We start from the raw sequence: 16,275 nt of genomic DNA on the forward strand, positions 1-16,275 counted from the left end.
GGCACCAGCTGTGGGTACCCGCTCACAGGTTTTACTGTCCCATTTCCCTCATATCCAGCACCCCATGCACTGTGTGTCTGCACTCCAGTGCAGATGGCTAGGGCTGGGTGTTTAGCAGTCCTGGGTTCCCTCTCTCTCCCCGCTCTGACTCCTCTCCTCCTGCTGGGAGCTGGGGTGAGGGGTGCTCAGGTCCCGCTGGGCCGTGGCTTGTATCTTACCCCCTGTGTGAGGCGCTGGGTTCTCGCAGGTGCAGATGTAGTCTGGCTGTTGTCCTGTATCTTCTAGTTTCTCTTTTAGGGATAGTTGTATTTGTTGTATTTTAAAATATATATATGGTTTTGGGAGGAGATTTCCGCTGCTCTACTCACACCACCATCTTGGCTCCACCCTCATTTGTTTTTAAATTATATACATTTAGTTCTGTACTAATAAACTGTAGGTCATTATAAAGTATAAACAAAAATCCTAATTTTTAAAGGCAAGATAATTAAATATAAGTAGAAATTTTATTACTTCTCCCATCCCACTTGTCTGTACACCCCTGTACAGGTGCCCATCTTTAAGGATTACTCCTCTACAGTCCTTAGTATACACCGAGCCTTACCTATAAGGCACATCACTACTTGTTTCTTCACCTGAAATCATGCTTTTTAAACCTTACTCCAGATTCTGTGGTCCCACTACCTGCCGATTCTGACATTTACTGACCATGCGGCCTTGGACCTGTCATTAACTTTTTGTACTGTTTCCTCATCTATGAATAAAGATGAAAATAGCACCTGCATCACTAGATTGTTATGAGGATGAAATAAATTAATACATGTAAAGTGCTTACAGCAGTAAAGGTGCATTATAAGCACTGCAGTAGTTATTATTATTATACTTCACTATATTCAAATAAAGAAATCAAGGCACAAAATAGCTAGGTAATGTGCCTAAAGCTGGGGAGACAGAATCTAATTTAGCTACTTCATGTTTATAATCTCAGTACTTTTTATCAACCAAGAGGCCAAATTTTTGGTTCCTGCAACCACTGACTTCACCAGATTCTCGAATTCTTCACAATGTAAACAAATCTACAATTCTGAAGAGTGCTGGCATACAACAGAAGCCTGCAATCCTGTGGGTTCCAAATGAAGTTATGAACCACTCCTGGGGATTAGCAATGAGAAAGCCCAAAGCTGCTCTTAACATCATGGAACTGGTCTGATAACGCTAGTTTTCAGGGTTGTTTTAAACTGGCCTGGTACTCACAGCTAGGCCATGTTACTGTCCTGTTGGACATAATCTCACAGAACACCAATGCGCAAGGCCATTCTGAGGCCATAATAGAGTGATACAAAATAAAGCCACTATATAATTGTGTCTAAGAACAAAAACAAGGTCACTGTGCCTCACAAGATACCACCATCTTCCTCTCCCAGCAAATGAGTGACTGCTACTTCTTCACCAATTACAACTTTAGCCTCACTCTAGTCTGCTCTCCCTGAAGATAAGATTTATTGAAATATCCAAACACAGAATTCTCTGTTTTCTGACAGTACCACCCCTGGAGCAGACTCGTTACCTTGGGTCCTCTCCCAAATCACCCAGCAGAAGCCCAAATTCTGCAATAGGTTCTTTCTAACACATTCTTACAAAGATGCCTTTAGTTCCCTGTGGTAGGCATTTTCTCCAGCTGCTGTGAGTAACAAACCCAATTTGCTAAACTATTCCTGGTAGTTTTTGGTTGGAAGGCATTGACACCAGTTATCTTCAAAATATATCCTCAAGATAAACCCTGAACTTTCAGAACTCCCATTCTTCCCATATGTTTGTCTACTAGCATTCTATCTCAGATTCCTCTCCAGGTTCCCACCCAAGAGATTCATTTTTGAAATTAAATGGCCTAAGGTCAGTGTATATAGTATATTTTAGAGTAAAGAGCTTTCAGTTCTGCCACTCAGTAGCTGTGACTTTAGGCAAGTAACTTAACCTCTTTGTGCTTCTCTGTCCTCTTAATAATACCTTCTTCATAACATTGTTAGTCCATATAAAGCACTTGTATCATGCCTGCATAAGCACTTATGCTTTCCCCTGCAGCCTTTGTTCTCTTGAGATTTTGGCCATTTGCCATGTCCCCATCCCTTCTTTGGTGACCAGGCCAGGAGCCTGCCCAGTCTCTTGCTCTGTGGGTTGAAACAGTTCTTGATGATGCTTTGTGACCTAAGGCCACAATCTACTGATGTGTCTGACAAGAAAACAGTATAAAGTAATAATGCTCCAAAAATTATTTTTGGAGTTAACCATCCTTGACATGTGAATTATTTTCTGGTATGGATGTCTCAGGGAAATGTATTCTTTTTGGTTTAGTGTCGTGTAGGCCTAGTGTAGATTCAGCTTTTAAAGACTTAAAGAGAACTCTAGGTACCTCTTGATCTCCTCCTGTTGCTTCCAAGAAAGCTCCTTCACCAACATGTGCTCTTCACGAAGACGAAACAAACTGTCCTCCAGTTCTTCCCGGCTCATCCGGCTCAAGGATAGTTGAGTTTTTATATTCTTACCTAAAGTCCCAGGAGAGGGTAAATGGAGATAATTTTTACATGTAATTTTTTTAACCCATCAGATTCTCACCACATCTTGTCCAAAGGGCTTGAATCTATTTTAAGTCAAGTGTTTAACAGGAAATTCAGGAAGTATATGAAATGTGTATAATGGAACTTTTTATCATTCTATATTGCTCCCTGATATGGAATATTGTTCCATATCATTCCAGCATAAGGTATGATTCAACCTCCTATCTAGAAAGTACATTCTCTTTATGCTGTTAGTCTAATTATTCTTTTAAATTTACTCTTATATTTTTTCTTATTAGATAATTTGGACTTAAAGAAGGATTGTCCCCACACTGTCCTCAAACCCCTGGTAAGGAAAAATTTAGAAGCTTTCCTTGAGTACCAAGAGTCATCTAATTTGTTTTTGTGGTCTGGAGAAACCGTCCCAAGCCTGCCTTCTCAGAATAGAGCCTCTGCTTGGTCTAAGCAGAGGAAACTAGAGCACACTTTTTGGTATGTGAGTGTTCACTAGCTCTAATCTCAAGAGAATCATTCCAAAATCCCCGAGCTCAAAATACAGCCCCTTCTCTGGAAGGAAGAGAATTTAGAAATTTAGTCTCAGAACCACCTCAGCTACCACTACCATCTCTCTGATCCATCCTTTGGATATAATGACAAGAAAGTTTTGTTAAAAAAACAGCTTTATTGAAGTATAATTGACATGTAATACACTGAACATATTTAAAGTGTAAAATTTGATGAATTTTGATATATGTATATAACTGTGAAACCATCACAGTTCAGATAATGAACAGATCCATCATTGCCAAGTTTCCTTGTGCTCCTTTGTATCTTTCTTCTCTACCCGTCCTAACCTCAATCCCCACCTGTTTCCAGGAAACCACTGCTATGCTTTATGTCACTAAAAATTAGTTTCCATTTTCTAGCATTTTATACAGTTCGAATCATCCATTATGTACTGGTTGGTTTTGTTTTGTTTTTGGTCTGACATTTCACTCAGCATAATTATTTTGAAACTCACCTGTGGTGTTTCACATACCAATCGTTCTCTTTGATTGCTGGTAGTATTTCATTGCATAAATATACTGTTACTTATCCATTTACTGTCAATGGACATTTGGATTGTTTCCAGGTTTTGGCTATTATGAATAGAGCTTCTATGAATATCTGCGTCAAAGTCTTTGTGTGAATGTGTTTTAATTTCTCTTGGGTAGTTATATAGGAGTGAAATAGCTGGGTCATAAAGTAGGTATATGTTTACCTTTTTAAAAAACTGCCAAACTGTTTTACAAGTTTATTTACATACACACACACACACACACACATACATATATTATATATATATTCTTCATATATTACTTTTTGGACCCACATAGCCACAATATAATTCTAATTCTATTATTCCTTCTACACTTATTAGTTTGCATTCTACTACCAGGTAGATATTTCCCTAGACTCTGTTTATTTATTAATTAATCTATTTATTTATATTTATATGATCTCATAGATTCCTATTTTACTCAGTGGGTTATAAACCATTAATATCATTATTCATTTTGATAATCAAATTGTCCTAGATTTAGCCAGTATGTGCCCTTCCAGCTGGTTCTCATGCCCTTAAAAATATCTCCATGATTTTTTGAGAACTTCATATTTTTTTGCACAATAAGATGTTCTAGTCTCACCTTGTACTTTGCTTGAGCTCCTGGCTCCTTTTTGTGAAGAATGACATTTAAGACCAAGATCTGGGTAATAAGTGTTCTTATGGCTACCAGAATATCATTCTTTCTATGTCCTCTCCACTGATAAGAGTCAGGAAGTAAATGTATGTACACACGTGGGCACAGATTCACACAGACACACACACATCCATATCTGTTTCTATATGCTAGAAACCACGAATTCACTCTAATACCTTCATTTAAATTCCAAAATCATACAGTTTATTCTAGCCTTCTCCCTTTCCATATTTGCATCTCTCTTCTTATCAGGAAACCAGTTCTCACTATCCTTGATATATTTACTTATTTGCTTAATCCCTTTGAATGAAACTAGTCTCCCAATCATGTGGGCTATCTCCTCATCCACTGCATTGTTGAATCACACTGCCTGTGCTGAGTCACCCAAACAGGTGGCCCACTGATTTACACCTGCCTGCAATGGCACAGAAATACCACATCAGCCCAGGTGGTACCCCTGATGAGTTTTTTTACATTACATTGTTATGTTCTTTCTCTTTTCCTTTAAAAAATTTTACAATCTCAACATTTTTACTAATACAGCTAAATCTGATAAAATTTCACCACATACATATACACAATGGAATATTATTCAGCAATAAAAAAGAAAGAAATCTTGCCACTTGTGACAGTATGGATAGACATGCACAGTATTATCTTAAGGGAAATAAGTCAGTCTGAGAAAGAAAAATACCATGTGGTTTCACTTATACATGCAATCTGAAAAACAAAGCAAACAAACAAAAGTGAAATAGACTCATAAACACAGAGAATGGACAGTTGTTACCATGGTGGGTGGTAGAGGAATAGGTGAAATAGGTGAAGGGGATGGGATAAAAAGGTACAAACTTCAAATTATAAAATAATTTAGTTACAGGTGTGGAAGTACAGCATAGGGAATATAGTTTATGTTGTAGTATCTTCATATGGTGACAGATGGTAACTACACTTATAATTGTGAGCATTTAGTAATATATATAATTGATGAATCACTAAGTTGTTCATTGGAAGCCAACATAAATTATATATAAACTATATTTCACTAGAGAAACATTTTTAAAAATTTCCCAAAAGCATGTTGATTAATTTACCTTTGGAATTGGTGAAATCAGAAAAAATACTAAAATTAATTTTTTAACATATGCCACAAAAATATTCCCTTAATGTTGTGACATCAAAGATTTTCTTCTCCAAAAACAAGGTATCTAAGATAAATTCAAGATTTCTTACAATGGAAAAAAAGATACAACTTCCAAACAAATGAACTTAAAAAATGATGCAGCTGATTACTAGGTATACTTACTTTAACAGAAATGTAAGGTCACTTGGAAGGAAATTTGTAACATGACCATAGACTTTTATAAAAATCATTTATAGCAAGCTCTTTCTTTGTTTACATTTAGCTATTTCATCAATACAGAAGGGAAACTGGACACAGTTTATAATAAAACCTACAAAACTTTCTTTTATCACAAAGTAAATGTGTAAATCCTTCACTTTGGCACCTTCTTCTACCTTTTTTCCTGTGCTGGAGAACAAATAACTTCTTTTCGATTTTTGGTTGTGAGAATGGCTTCCAAACCAACTAGACTCTCTTTGGGTGGTTAGTTCCTGCACAGGATTTTCCTCTCACTAACTAGTTCCCTGAATTTTCCAACTCTGAAAATTATGTTTTATGTGCTTTGTGGAAGAGTTAAAGCTTTGACAAGCACAAAATCCCTAATTGTGCACTACTAGCAACATGAACAGAGTAGATTTTTCACATATTAAATTATTATAATCCATTTAATATCAGTAATTGAAGAAGCTCTAAACATTATGGGGCTTTGGTTACCTCTCAGCTCAACTAGGTCCCACCATGGGGGTCTCCCTTTTTTGTTTTTAATTAAACATGTTTTATTGTTAATATACAGATGAAAACAATACCAAAATTTATCAGGTGCAGCTAAAGCAGGAATAATAGAAAAATTCATAGCTGTAAATTACTACATTAAAAAAAGATCTGAAATCAATTACCTAGGTTTCACCTTAAGACATTAGAAAAAGAAGAGGAAACTAGACCTAAAACAAGAAAAAGGAAGGAAATAATAGAAATTAGAGCAGAAATAAAGGAAATAGAGAATAGAAAACAATAGGGAAAATCAGTAAAAAAAAAGTTGGTTCTTTGAAAGATCAACAAAATTGACAAACTTTAGCTAGATTGATCAAGAAAAGAGAAGACTCAAATTACTAAAATCAACAATGAATGAGGGGGCATCCCTGCTAACCTTACTGAAATCAAAAGAATTATAAGACAATATTACAAACAATTTTATGTCAACAAATTAGGTAACCTAAATGAAGTGGATAAATTCCTAGAAAGACACAAACTACTAAATCTGACCCAAGAGGAAACAGAAAATCTAGACTTATAAGAAGAGATTGAATTCATAATAAAAAACTTCACACAAAGAAAATCCCATTACCAGATGACTTCACTGATAAATTCTACTAAATGTTTAAATAAGAATTAACATCAATCCTTCACAAACTCTTCCAAAAAAATAGAAGAGGGGACACTTCCCAACTTATTACATGAGACCAAAAGACACCACGAAAAAGGAAACTACAGATAATACCCCTTATTACTATAGATAGAAAACTCTCAACTAAATAATAGCAAATTGAATCCAGTAACATATAAAAAGGATTATGCACCAAAACCAAATGGAACTTATCCCAGGAACACAAACTTGGTTTAGCATATGAAAATCAGTCACTGTAATATACCATATTACAGAATAAAGGACAAAAATCACATGATCAAATCGACAGACAGAAATAACACTTGACAAGTCCAACATCCTTTCATGATAAAAAACAGTCAACCAACTACTAATAGAAGGAAACCTTCTTAGCCAGCTAAGGGTCATCCAAAAAAACACACAGAGCTAAAATCATACTTAAAATACTGAAAGTTTATCCCCTAAGATCAGGAAAAAGACAAGGATGTCCACTCTTGCTACTTCTGTTCAATGATTTACTAGAGATTCTATCCATGAAAATTAGTTACAGAAAAAAATAGGTATCCAGATTAGGAAGGAAAAAGTAAAGCTATCTTTATTCACAGATGACATGATCTTGTATATAGAAAATCCTAAGGAATCCACTTAAAAAAAACTATTACAACTAATAAATGAGTTCAGTAATGTTTCAGGATCAACATACAAGAACACACAATATATTATAAGATCAGGATGTAAGACTCAATGGTATTCCTATATACTAGCAATGAACAATCTGAAAATAAAATTAAGATAATTTCACTTACAATAGTATCAAAAAGAATAAAATACATAGAATAAACTTAAGCATAAAACTTATACACTGAAAATTATAAAACATAATTGAAAGGAATTTTAAAATGTTTAAATAAATAGAATGACATCCCACGTTCATGGATTTGAAGACTTAATATTGATAAGATGCAATACTTCCAAAATTCATATACAGATTCAATTCAGTTCCTATCAAAATTTCAGTTGACATTTTTTTTACAGATATTGACAAGCTGATTCTAAAGTTCACATGGAAATGCATGGAACTAGAAGAGCTAAAATAATCTTGAAAAAGGACAAAGTTGGAAGACTCAAATGTCCTGATTTCAAAACTTACTACAAAGCTACAATAATCAAGAAAGCATGATGCTGGCATAGGACAGGTATGCAGATCAATGGAATAGAACTGACAGTCCAGAAATAAACCCTTATGTTTATGGTTGATTGATTTTCCACAAGCATGTCAAGAAAATTTAGTGAAGTAAAATAAGACTTTTTTAAACAGATGGTGCTGGGACAACTGGATAGATGTATGTAAAAGAATGAAGTTGGATCCTTATCTCACACCATGTAAAAAAAAAACTGAAAATGGCTCATAGACCTAACTGTAAGAGCTAAAACTATAAAAGTCTTACAAGAAAACATAGAAGTAAGCTTTTGTGACCTTGGATTAGGCGATGTTAGATATGACACTGTGAAGTTAGACATGAAACCAAAAGGACAAGTGACAAAAGAAAAACAGATAAATTGGACTTCATTAAAATTAAAAACTTTCATGCTTCAAAGGACATTATCAAAGTGAAAATGGGGAAAATTTTTTCAAATTGTACATCTGTTATTTTTATCCAAAATACATAAAGAACCTGACAACAAACAATACAAAGACAAATAGCCCAATTTAAAAATGAGCAAATGCCCAAAGGAGACATTTTTCTAAAGAAGATACAAAAATGACCAATAAACACATGAAAGACGTTCAATGTGATTATTCACTAAGGAAGTGCAAATCAAAATCACAAAGAAAAAGGTATTAAAAAAAAATACGATACCATTTTAGTAGCACGTATTGGTAAGGATATGAAGAAACTGGAATGCTCCCATATTCTGGTGGGAACACAAAAGGGAGCAACTGCTTTAGGAAATAGTTTGACAGTTCCTCAAAATGTTAAACATAGTGTTACCATGTAACCCAGCAATTCCACTGCAAGTTGTATACCTGAGGAAAATGGAAACAAGTTTACATGATAATCTGTATACAAACCCTCATAGCAGCATTATTATTAATGACCAAAAAGTAAAAAAACAACCTCGATGTCCATCAACTGATAAACAGGTAAACACAATGTGGTAAGCCCATACAAGGAAATATTATTCAGCAACTAAAAGGAATGAAGCCTTGACAAATGTTACAACATGGATGAACTTTGAAAACATTACGCTTAGTGAAAGAAGCCAGGCGCAAAAAAACATATATGATTCCATTTATATAAAATGTCCAAAATAGGCAAATCCATACAGACTAGAAGCAAATTAATGATTATCAAGGGGCAAGGTATGGGGAATGTCTGCTAGAGAGTTTCTTTGGGGGTAATTAAACGTTCTAAAATTAGAGAGTGGGGATGAATGCACAACTCTGTGAATACAGTAAAAATTAGTGACTTGTACACTTTAAAAGAGTAAATTTTATGGTATGTAAATTATATCCCAATAAAATATATGTGTATTATATACAACACATATATGTATCATACAAATATATTGTTACATATAATAAATTATAAATGTTCACACATGTAAATGAGGAAATAGAACATATGGGCAGTTTGAAGAATATGATGTGCTAACTGCTTTATATTTATGATTTTATATAGAAAATGTAATTATATTTATTATAAAGAAAATAAATGTATTATTTTATATGAATATATATCAATGTATGTTCATTTTCTAATCAATGGACATCAGTGTTTACATTTTTTACTCTTATGAATAACTCTGCTATGAACATTCTGGTATGTCTACTGGTACACAAATGCAAACATTTCTGCAAATTTTATACCCAGAAGTAAAGTTCTATGTTCAACTTTACTAGATAATGCCCAGCTTTTTTCCAAAGTGACTCTGGTATTTATACACCCATGGGTAGTGTATAAAGTATCCTATCTTTGGGGAAAAAAAGTATAGAAGTGAAATCAAGTGAAAATAGAACCAATAATAGCTATGATTAGGATTGAGGATTGGGAAAGTAGGAAGTTACAAAATAAAGAACAAAAATATCTAATGGTGAGTGTGGAAGAAGCTCTAGTGGGGCTGTGCTCTTTTGTCTTATTGCCTACCTCTGCTTAGTGAGTAGGAAGGGTTAATGACACACATAGCTGAAGGATACCCCACTCATTTGTTCTTGGCTTTTGTTGTGGTGTTTGTGGTGGTCACAACATTTAGTTTTACCTCCTAAACCCTCACAGTGAAAGTTTTATTGCAAGAATTTAGGAATAAAATGTTGAAAAAGTTGAAGAAAGGAGCTGAGAGCAAAGCAGTCACTATGAAGGCTAGCAAGATGCCAGAGAATGACAGAGAGCTGTTTTAATTCTAAAGGGCGTCATCCTCAGGCACTGAATTTACCTTTCGAAGCCGGCACCATCAGAAGGATCAAATCTATGTCTCTAACAGGTTCTTTGATGCGCTGTCCACCAGAAGATGTGATGTCGTATCACTTCCCAAGCTGTAAGGGATTCCAGAGGCCACTGAAATAAAGGAAAAGTCCAGCCGATTACATGTAACTTTAAGACGACTTCATCAATCTGTACTTCAGTTGTAACAGGAATTTCTCAACACTTTTGTGATTATACATGACATGTCATGGTCTTTTTTTGTGGTAGTATGGACCATTCCATACTGAAGAGAAGATTAAATATTCAGTAGTAATGACATTACTTATTCAAAATGAAATCAGTTTTTCTGATTATAGAATCAATACATACCATTTTTGATTATTTTTTAAGTGTCAGTGACCCTGGAAGTCAGGGACCATCCCCTTTCTCTAGGAGATGAGCCTCTGACCATCCCCCATCCATTTACAAGGATTGATTCCACAGGAGCCAGTTTATATTCTTTGATCCAATCTCCACAGTCATTGTTCATTTTACCAGGGGTAGACCACTGACCCAAGTGAGGCCAATTGAATTCTCTTTCCCAGGCAAGGCAGTTGGAAATAGGACTAAGAGAGTTCAATTAGTCTCTGTGGATGGCTAGAACTAGTATATAAACTTGGCAGTTCTAGGATAGCCAGCTCTGCTCTGCAGCCTGAATAACCAGGGAAACCCTGTCTGTAGAGTTGCCTGATGCCAAAAGGTCAATACTCTTTTCCTGGATTATAGAATCCAGTCTCCTGGCTTCAAATACCATGTATATATATGCTGTTGCTCCCCAAATAGCTATCTCCAGCCCTGAGCTTCAGATTTGCACATCATCCTGTCTTTTAAACATTTCCACTTGCATGACTACTAAGTATCTCAAACTTACCTGTCTCACACGAGAATTTTGATTCCTCTCTCAAATCTGATCTCCAGGTCTTTAATTCCATGAATGGCATTACCATCCTACCAGTTCCTAAAGCCTTTGTTCCTCTCCTTCTGTCATCCATTACCAAATCTTCCAAATACTTCCTAAAAAATACACCATGCTATTTCCCACAGGTACCACTATAATTCAAGCCACCTGTGTCTCTTACCTCAACTACCATATTTTCCTAATGTTCTCCCCATTGTCCTTTTCCCATGCCCATCCCACCAATTCTCCCTGAAACATTGAGAGTGATCTTTATAAAACAACCCACTTCATAGCATTTCCTGCTTAAAATTCTCCAGTGGCTTTCCATAACCTGACCTTTCTGTTTTTCAGATCACACCTTGACCCTCTCCTCCTCTTCTAGTTAAATAACACTCTTTGCCACTAGTCTCCTCCCTACTCTCCCAACCATCAAGCTCCTTCTTGCTTCAGGGCCTTTGTATTTCTCTGGAATCCTCTTTCCCTTACTCTTTAACACAGCTGGTTCCTTCCTATCCTTCAGTCTCAGCATTTTTTCATTTGTCAGGAGTACTCGCTCTGACCTTCATAACTGAAGTGAACCCTTCCTAGTTATACCTTGTCATGTCACCCTGTCAACACTTAGCATACTTAGAAACTACTTCTGTTTATTTACTGTCTATCTACTCTCATCTACTCTCACTAAACTATAAGGACTTTTTGAAGGCAGAATATTGGTTTGTGTTGTTTACCTCCATTTCTTTTTGCTCGAACAGTTCTTGAATATTGTACGCATCCAATAAATATATATTGAATGAATGAATAGATGAATGAACACAGAGGAGAATGACACTGAGCAGCTGACATGAGTCAGAAAGTCCTAAAAGCTTTCTGTTCTTGATTCCAGTCTTTTCCAAGGCCTATCTCTGTCCCTGCCCTTAGGTTCCATAGGAGAGCCCTGCGTCCTGTACAACAAATTCCCCTTCTTTTGCTGAAGCTAGTTTAACTTGTCAACTGAAGAATCTTGTTCACAAGCTTGTTTTGAACAAATGGAGAAATATATAGAAGAAAGTAAAAAGCATGATAGAGAAATTCTATCACTGGGAAAGAACACTGACATTTTGATGATCTACTTTCTAGAGAATTTAACTTGAATTGAGTCATTTATATTCTGTTCTGTGTATTTCATTGTTTTAAACCACAATAACTGGAGAACATCTTTCCCATGCATATTTTAAATAGATCTACACAGTTTTTCCAGGACGCTTATTTTATGGAGGCTGAACATTCACCCAAAAGTTGATGTGCTTTCATATGTTAGGCAACAGTCCTAGGATTAGAACAGAGTGGAAACAGTCAAGGAAGCCACTTTGTTTGAAAGTAAATCTCACATTTATGGTAGCTTTTGCAGGTTTGCTAAGTTCCCCTATCTTCCCAGGCTCATATTGTAGAGAAGGAACATGAAGGGAAAGGAGAGGCGGCTGCATCGCATGCCTTGCCCTCTGGACCTGAAACTATTTGCAAAAATGGAGTTATGGCTGAAGAAGAGATACTGTGATTTCTAGTATCTGGGCCCAGAGAAGATTGTTCTGCTTTATGACCATTCCAAAATACACCACCAAATCTCTATAGCACTGTGGAGCAACTGAGAAGTACCACTAAAATTGAACTCAGAGGAAGTCAAAGGAGCTCTACGAATAAAACAGAGGCTCAGAAGATCAGAAAGGAACACCCAGGAGAAACATCCAGGGAAGGTAAGAAGAAAGAATATCCAAAATCCAATGAAGTGGCCAAATATAAAAACTCAGGAAAAAAGAAGTAAAGAGGAGATGTAAGTAGGGAGGGTTTATCAATTGTTTTGAACTCAGTGGAGCAAAAGAATAAGAGAATTCCTCCTCGGTGATAATCACAATTGCAGTGCACTGGGGCAAGGGTAGGTGAGAAAGGGGGAAGAATGACACTTTAGTAATAGTAGATGCATAAAGCCAGTTTGAAAACACCAGCAATGAAAACTGTACAACTAGCTCCTCTTAACTCTGATTTTATACTTATTCAATTTGGAGAAGATGCACTGTAAATCATAGCTATGACCAAGAGCCTAGGAATAAAAAAACACGAATCCACATTCTTCCTTTTTTATGCAACCATGGACAAGTTACTTAACCACTCTGCTTAGTTTCCTTATCTATAAAATAAGTATGATAGACTTGATATGGTTATGATAAGGATTGATTCAGATAATGCCTACAAAAATCTGGGCATAATGCTTGGTACTTAGTATAGGCTCCAAGTTAACTAAGCACTCTGGTTTTGTTCTGTCCACTGAACTAGTCTCCAGACAATTGATTATCTTGTACTATACTTACCAGTATAAGTTAATGACTTATTTATGCTATTTTGTGTGTTGGTTAATATGAGTCAGTACTGTATAGTGCTTATACATCATGTGTCTCTTCACTGGTCTACAAGCTCTTTTGAGGATACTTTGTATATATACTGCCTAACACAGGTACCTGTATATGCAAAAAAAATTTTCAGCAGGTGTATTGTTATGACATTGAATTGTGGCAGAAATTTTTTCCTTTTAAGAACTGCTTTTAATGATTTACAGTTTTGTATTAATCCTCTCCCCCCAGAACACAGTGAAGTGAGAGGCACAATGGTGTCACTGATTTGAGCAGAGAGAGGAAGAGGAAGAGGAAGAGGAAGAGGTAGAAAAATGCAAAAATTTCAGTAGAGCATAGCAAATGATGCTGCAAAAATATTCCCATTTTTTAGAATTCATGGAGTAGGTGGGCTGTGTGATAAAAAATATAGAAGTAGGGTTATAACTATTTCAAATTTAACATGGTTTGGGAATTCATGTCTTCCCACTGTATAAGAAATTAACTGTAACAGACCCAATAAATAGCCAAGTCCTTGAAGGGGCACTGCAGTTGGGCTCCTTTGAGTTGAAGGTCTGGGAGAAGGAAAGAACAAATTATGAATAGATGTAAGAGACAATTTGAAATAAATACTTTTACATTGAGTGACTGAATTCAGTAGATGTTGATCTTATGTAACATGATAGAAGTTCACATAAGATGTAAACATTGAGAAAGAAATTTGGAGCAGAAATAAGGAGAAGCTGTGGAGAAAAATGTAGTAATTATAGTACTGGTTGTATGAATGCTCAGAAAAGGAGATAGGAATTCCTAGAATTTGGATTCAATTTAATATGAAAAATATTACTGTCCGCCCATTCTGTGCAGTTGCTACAAGAAGAAGAAAAATAGAGCCCTTTCTCTTAGGAAATGAATAATTAAGAAGGAAAATGAGAAAAGCACACTCTTAACTGTAAGGTAAAATATAAAAGTCAATCAGGGAAGAACAAGGCAAAGTGAAAGTGTAAAAGAAGACTGAGACTCGCATTCACTTCAAGGATCAGCTTAAGCTTTCTGGAATGAGGGGTCTGGAGAGTCTGGGAGGGGTTTTGGCAGGTGGAGATACAGAATGTTCCATACAGACAGGACAGTCAGAGGTGGGAAAAAGCATGGTTGTCTTGGTCAGCAGCAGGTAGATATGATGACTCTGCATAAGTGTCGTGGAAATGTAAATGAAAGGAAGCATATTTTGGAACACATATAAGTTGCACATAAGTTAGAGGAGTTTTATTCATTCTTCAGACAATGGACATTAAATTATACATTTTGAGCAGAAGAACAATAGAGTTGGAGCTGTAGAAGAGCTTAAGGAAGATTTATCTGGCACTGATGAGTTAGAATGACTGGCAGAAAGAAGGTGTGTTAGCATATTTCTGTGGTTCAGGCCAGTGGCTGTGAACTAGGAAGGATGGTAACAGGAAAGATACTGAGGAAAGAGAATCAAAGACCTGCCAACTAGTCGCATATGGGATTCATTACGAGGGTGACAGGATTAAAGATGACCTAGCTGTTGTGCCTGGATGCCTGGGAGACTGGAAGGAAAATACAAAATGAATAAACATTTTTTCACTCTTCTCACAAATACCCCAGGGCAAAGAAATGGGAGATTATAAATGCATTAAATATAAACTTACAGTTCTGCTTCCTCCAAAGAGCTCTAATTCTTTTCTCTGACTGTTCTGGTGTCCTCTAGTCCTCTAGAATCCTCTTGTCCTTCTGGCTTGTTAAGAGAGGAGTTAATACAGTTCCATTTAGCTCTTAAGACATTAACTCTTTGTAGATCAGAGCTTGAAGGCTGTGCTTTTTCTCTATGCCTGTTGTAGTTGAAGAAAGAGCAGCTAAAAGATTCCTTAACATACCAACTTCTCAACTTAAACTAAAGCTGAAAATACATTTATTTGATTTGATATTAATAGAAAGTTATTAGCAATGGAAGAATGGTCCTTAAATCTCTTCCTGAAGGGCAACAACAGTGGGAGATTTTCCAGAGTCTTGTGATCTCTTTGAAGAAAACAAACCCTGCTTCAATGGTGGGATCAATGTGCCTGATCAATCCACATGTGCCAGAACCCTCATGCACATCTCCCATTTCACTGTGACCATAGTTTCCAGACCAAATATTGAGACGTACATATGCAACACAACTTGGTATTTGAAAATTAAATGTTCTTAAAAATTCTGCATGGCTGGTCCCTTCATACTATATTAATATGGAACATAGCCTCAATTATTCAAAAAGACCTCTGTTTTATGTCCATCCTGTGTATATACTGGGAAACTTCCATTCTAGTTACTGCCATGGAGTGCAGGGATCCCCAGGAGGGTGAGCCACGTTTAATGGGCCCTGTGTAACTTCCCCTGTACCCTATGAAATAATAATATAAAATAAAACAAGAGAGACAATTAGGGAGTCTAGAAATTATCCAGAACACATAAATATCCCAGAGAAAACAAGAAAATCCAAAATAATATCTTCTCAGGACTAAGTGAAAGATTATATTTTCTGTCCTTGAGATTGCCTTACCCAAGTTTTTTCACAATAAATCTTGAATCTTCTCTCCTTTTTTTGGATGATATAACCAGATAATTCTAGGCAAAATTTTGAAGTAGGCTAAGCCTGTGTTTGTTGATCTTGCTCTTTCTTTTCCGAATCTCTGATTTTTGTGGATTTTTCAAACATTTCTTCCTCCCCTTTCAGGCAATCAGTTACCTCCTG

At 36.0% G+C, this 16,275-nt stretch overlaps 1 protein-coding gene across 1 annotated transcript in view; it reads right to left on the reverse strand.

Annotated features, from left to right (window-relative positions):
- Positions 1-15,366, reverse strand: part of RPGRIP1 (RPGR interacting protein 1) — an 82,299-nt gene extending 66,933 nt beyond the window's left edge. Inside the window, 3 exon segments of the mRNA XM_057488612.1 lie at positions 2,411-2,543; positions 10,234-10,355; positions 15,194-15,366. Coding sequence (XP_057344595.1) covers positions 2,411-2,543; positions 10,234-10,252 — 152 coding nt within the window. The 5' untranslated portion in view covers positions 10,253-10,355; positions 15,194-15,366.
- Positions 15,367-16,275: the final 909 nt, after the last annotated feature.

This window comes from Manis pentadactyla, chromosome 11, assembly GCF_030020395.1.
Source record: "Manis pentadactyla isolate mManPen7 chromosome 11, mManPen7.hap1, whole genome shotgun sequence".
Taxonomy (NCBI): Eukaryota; Metazoa; Chordata; class Mammalia; order Pholidota; family Manidae; genus Manis; species Manis pentadactyla.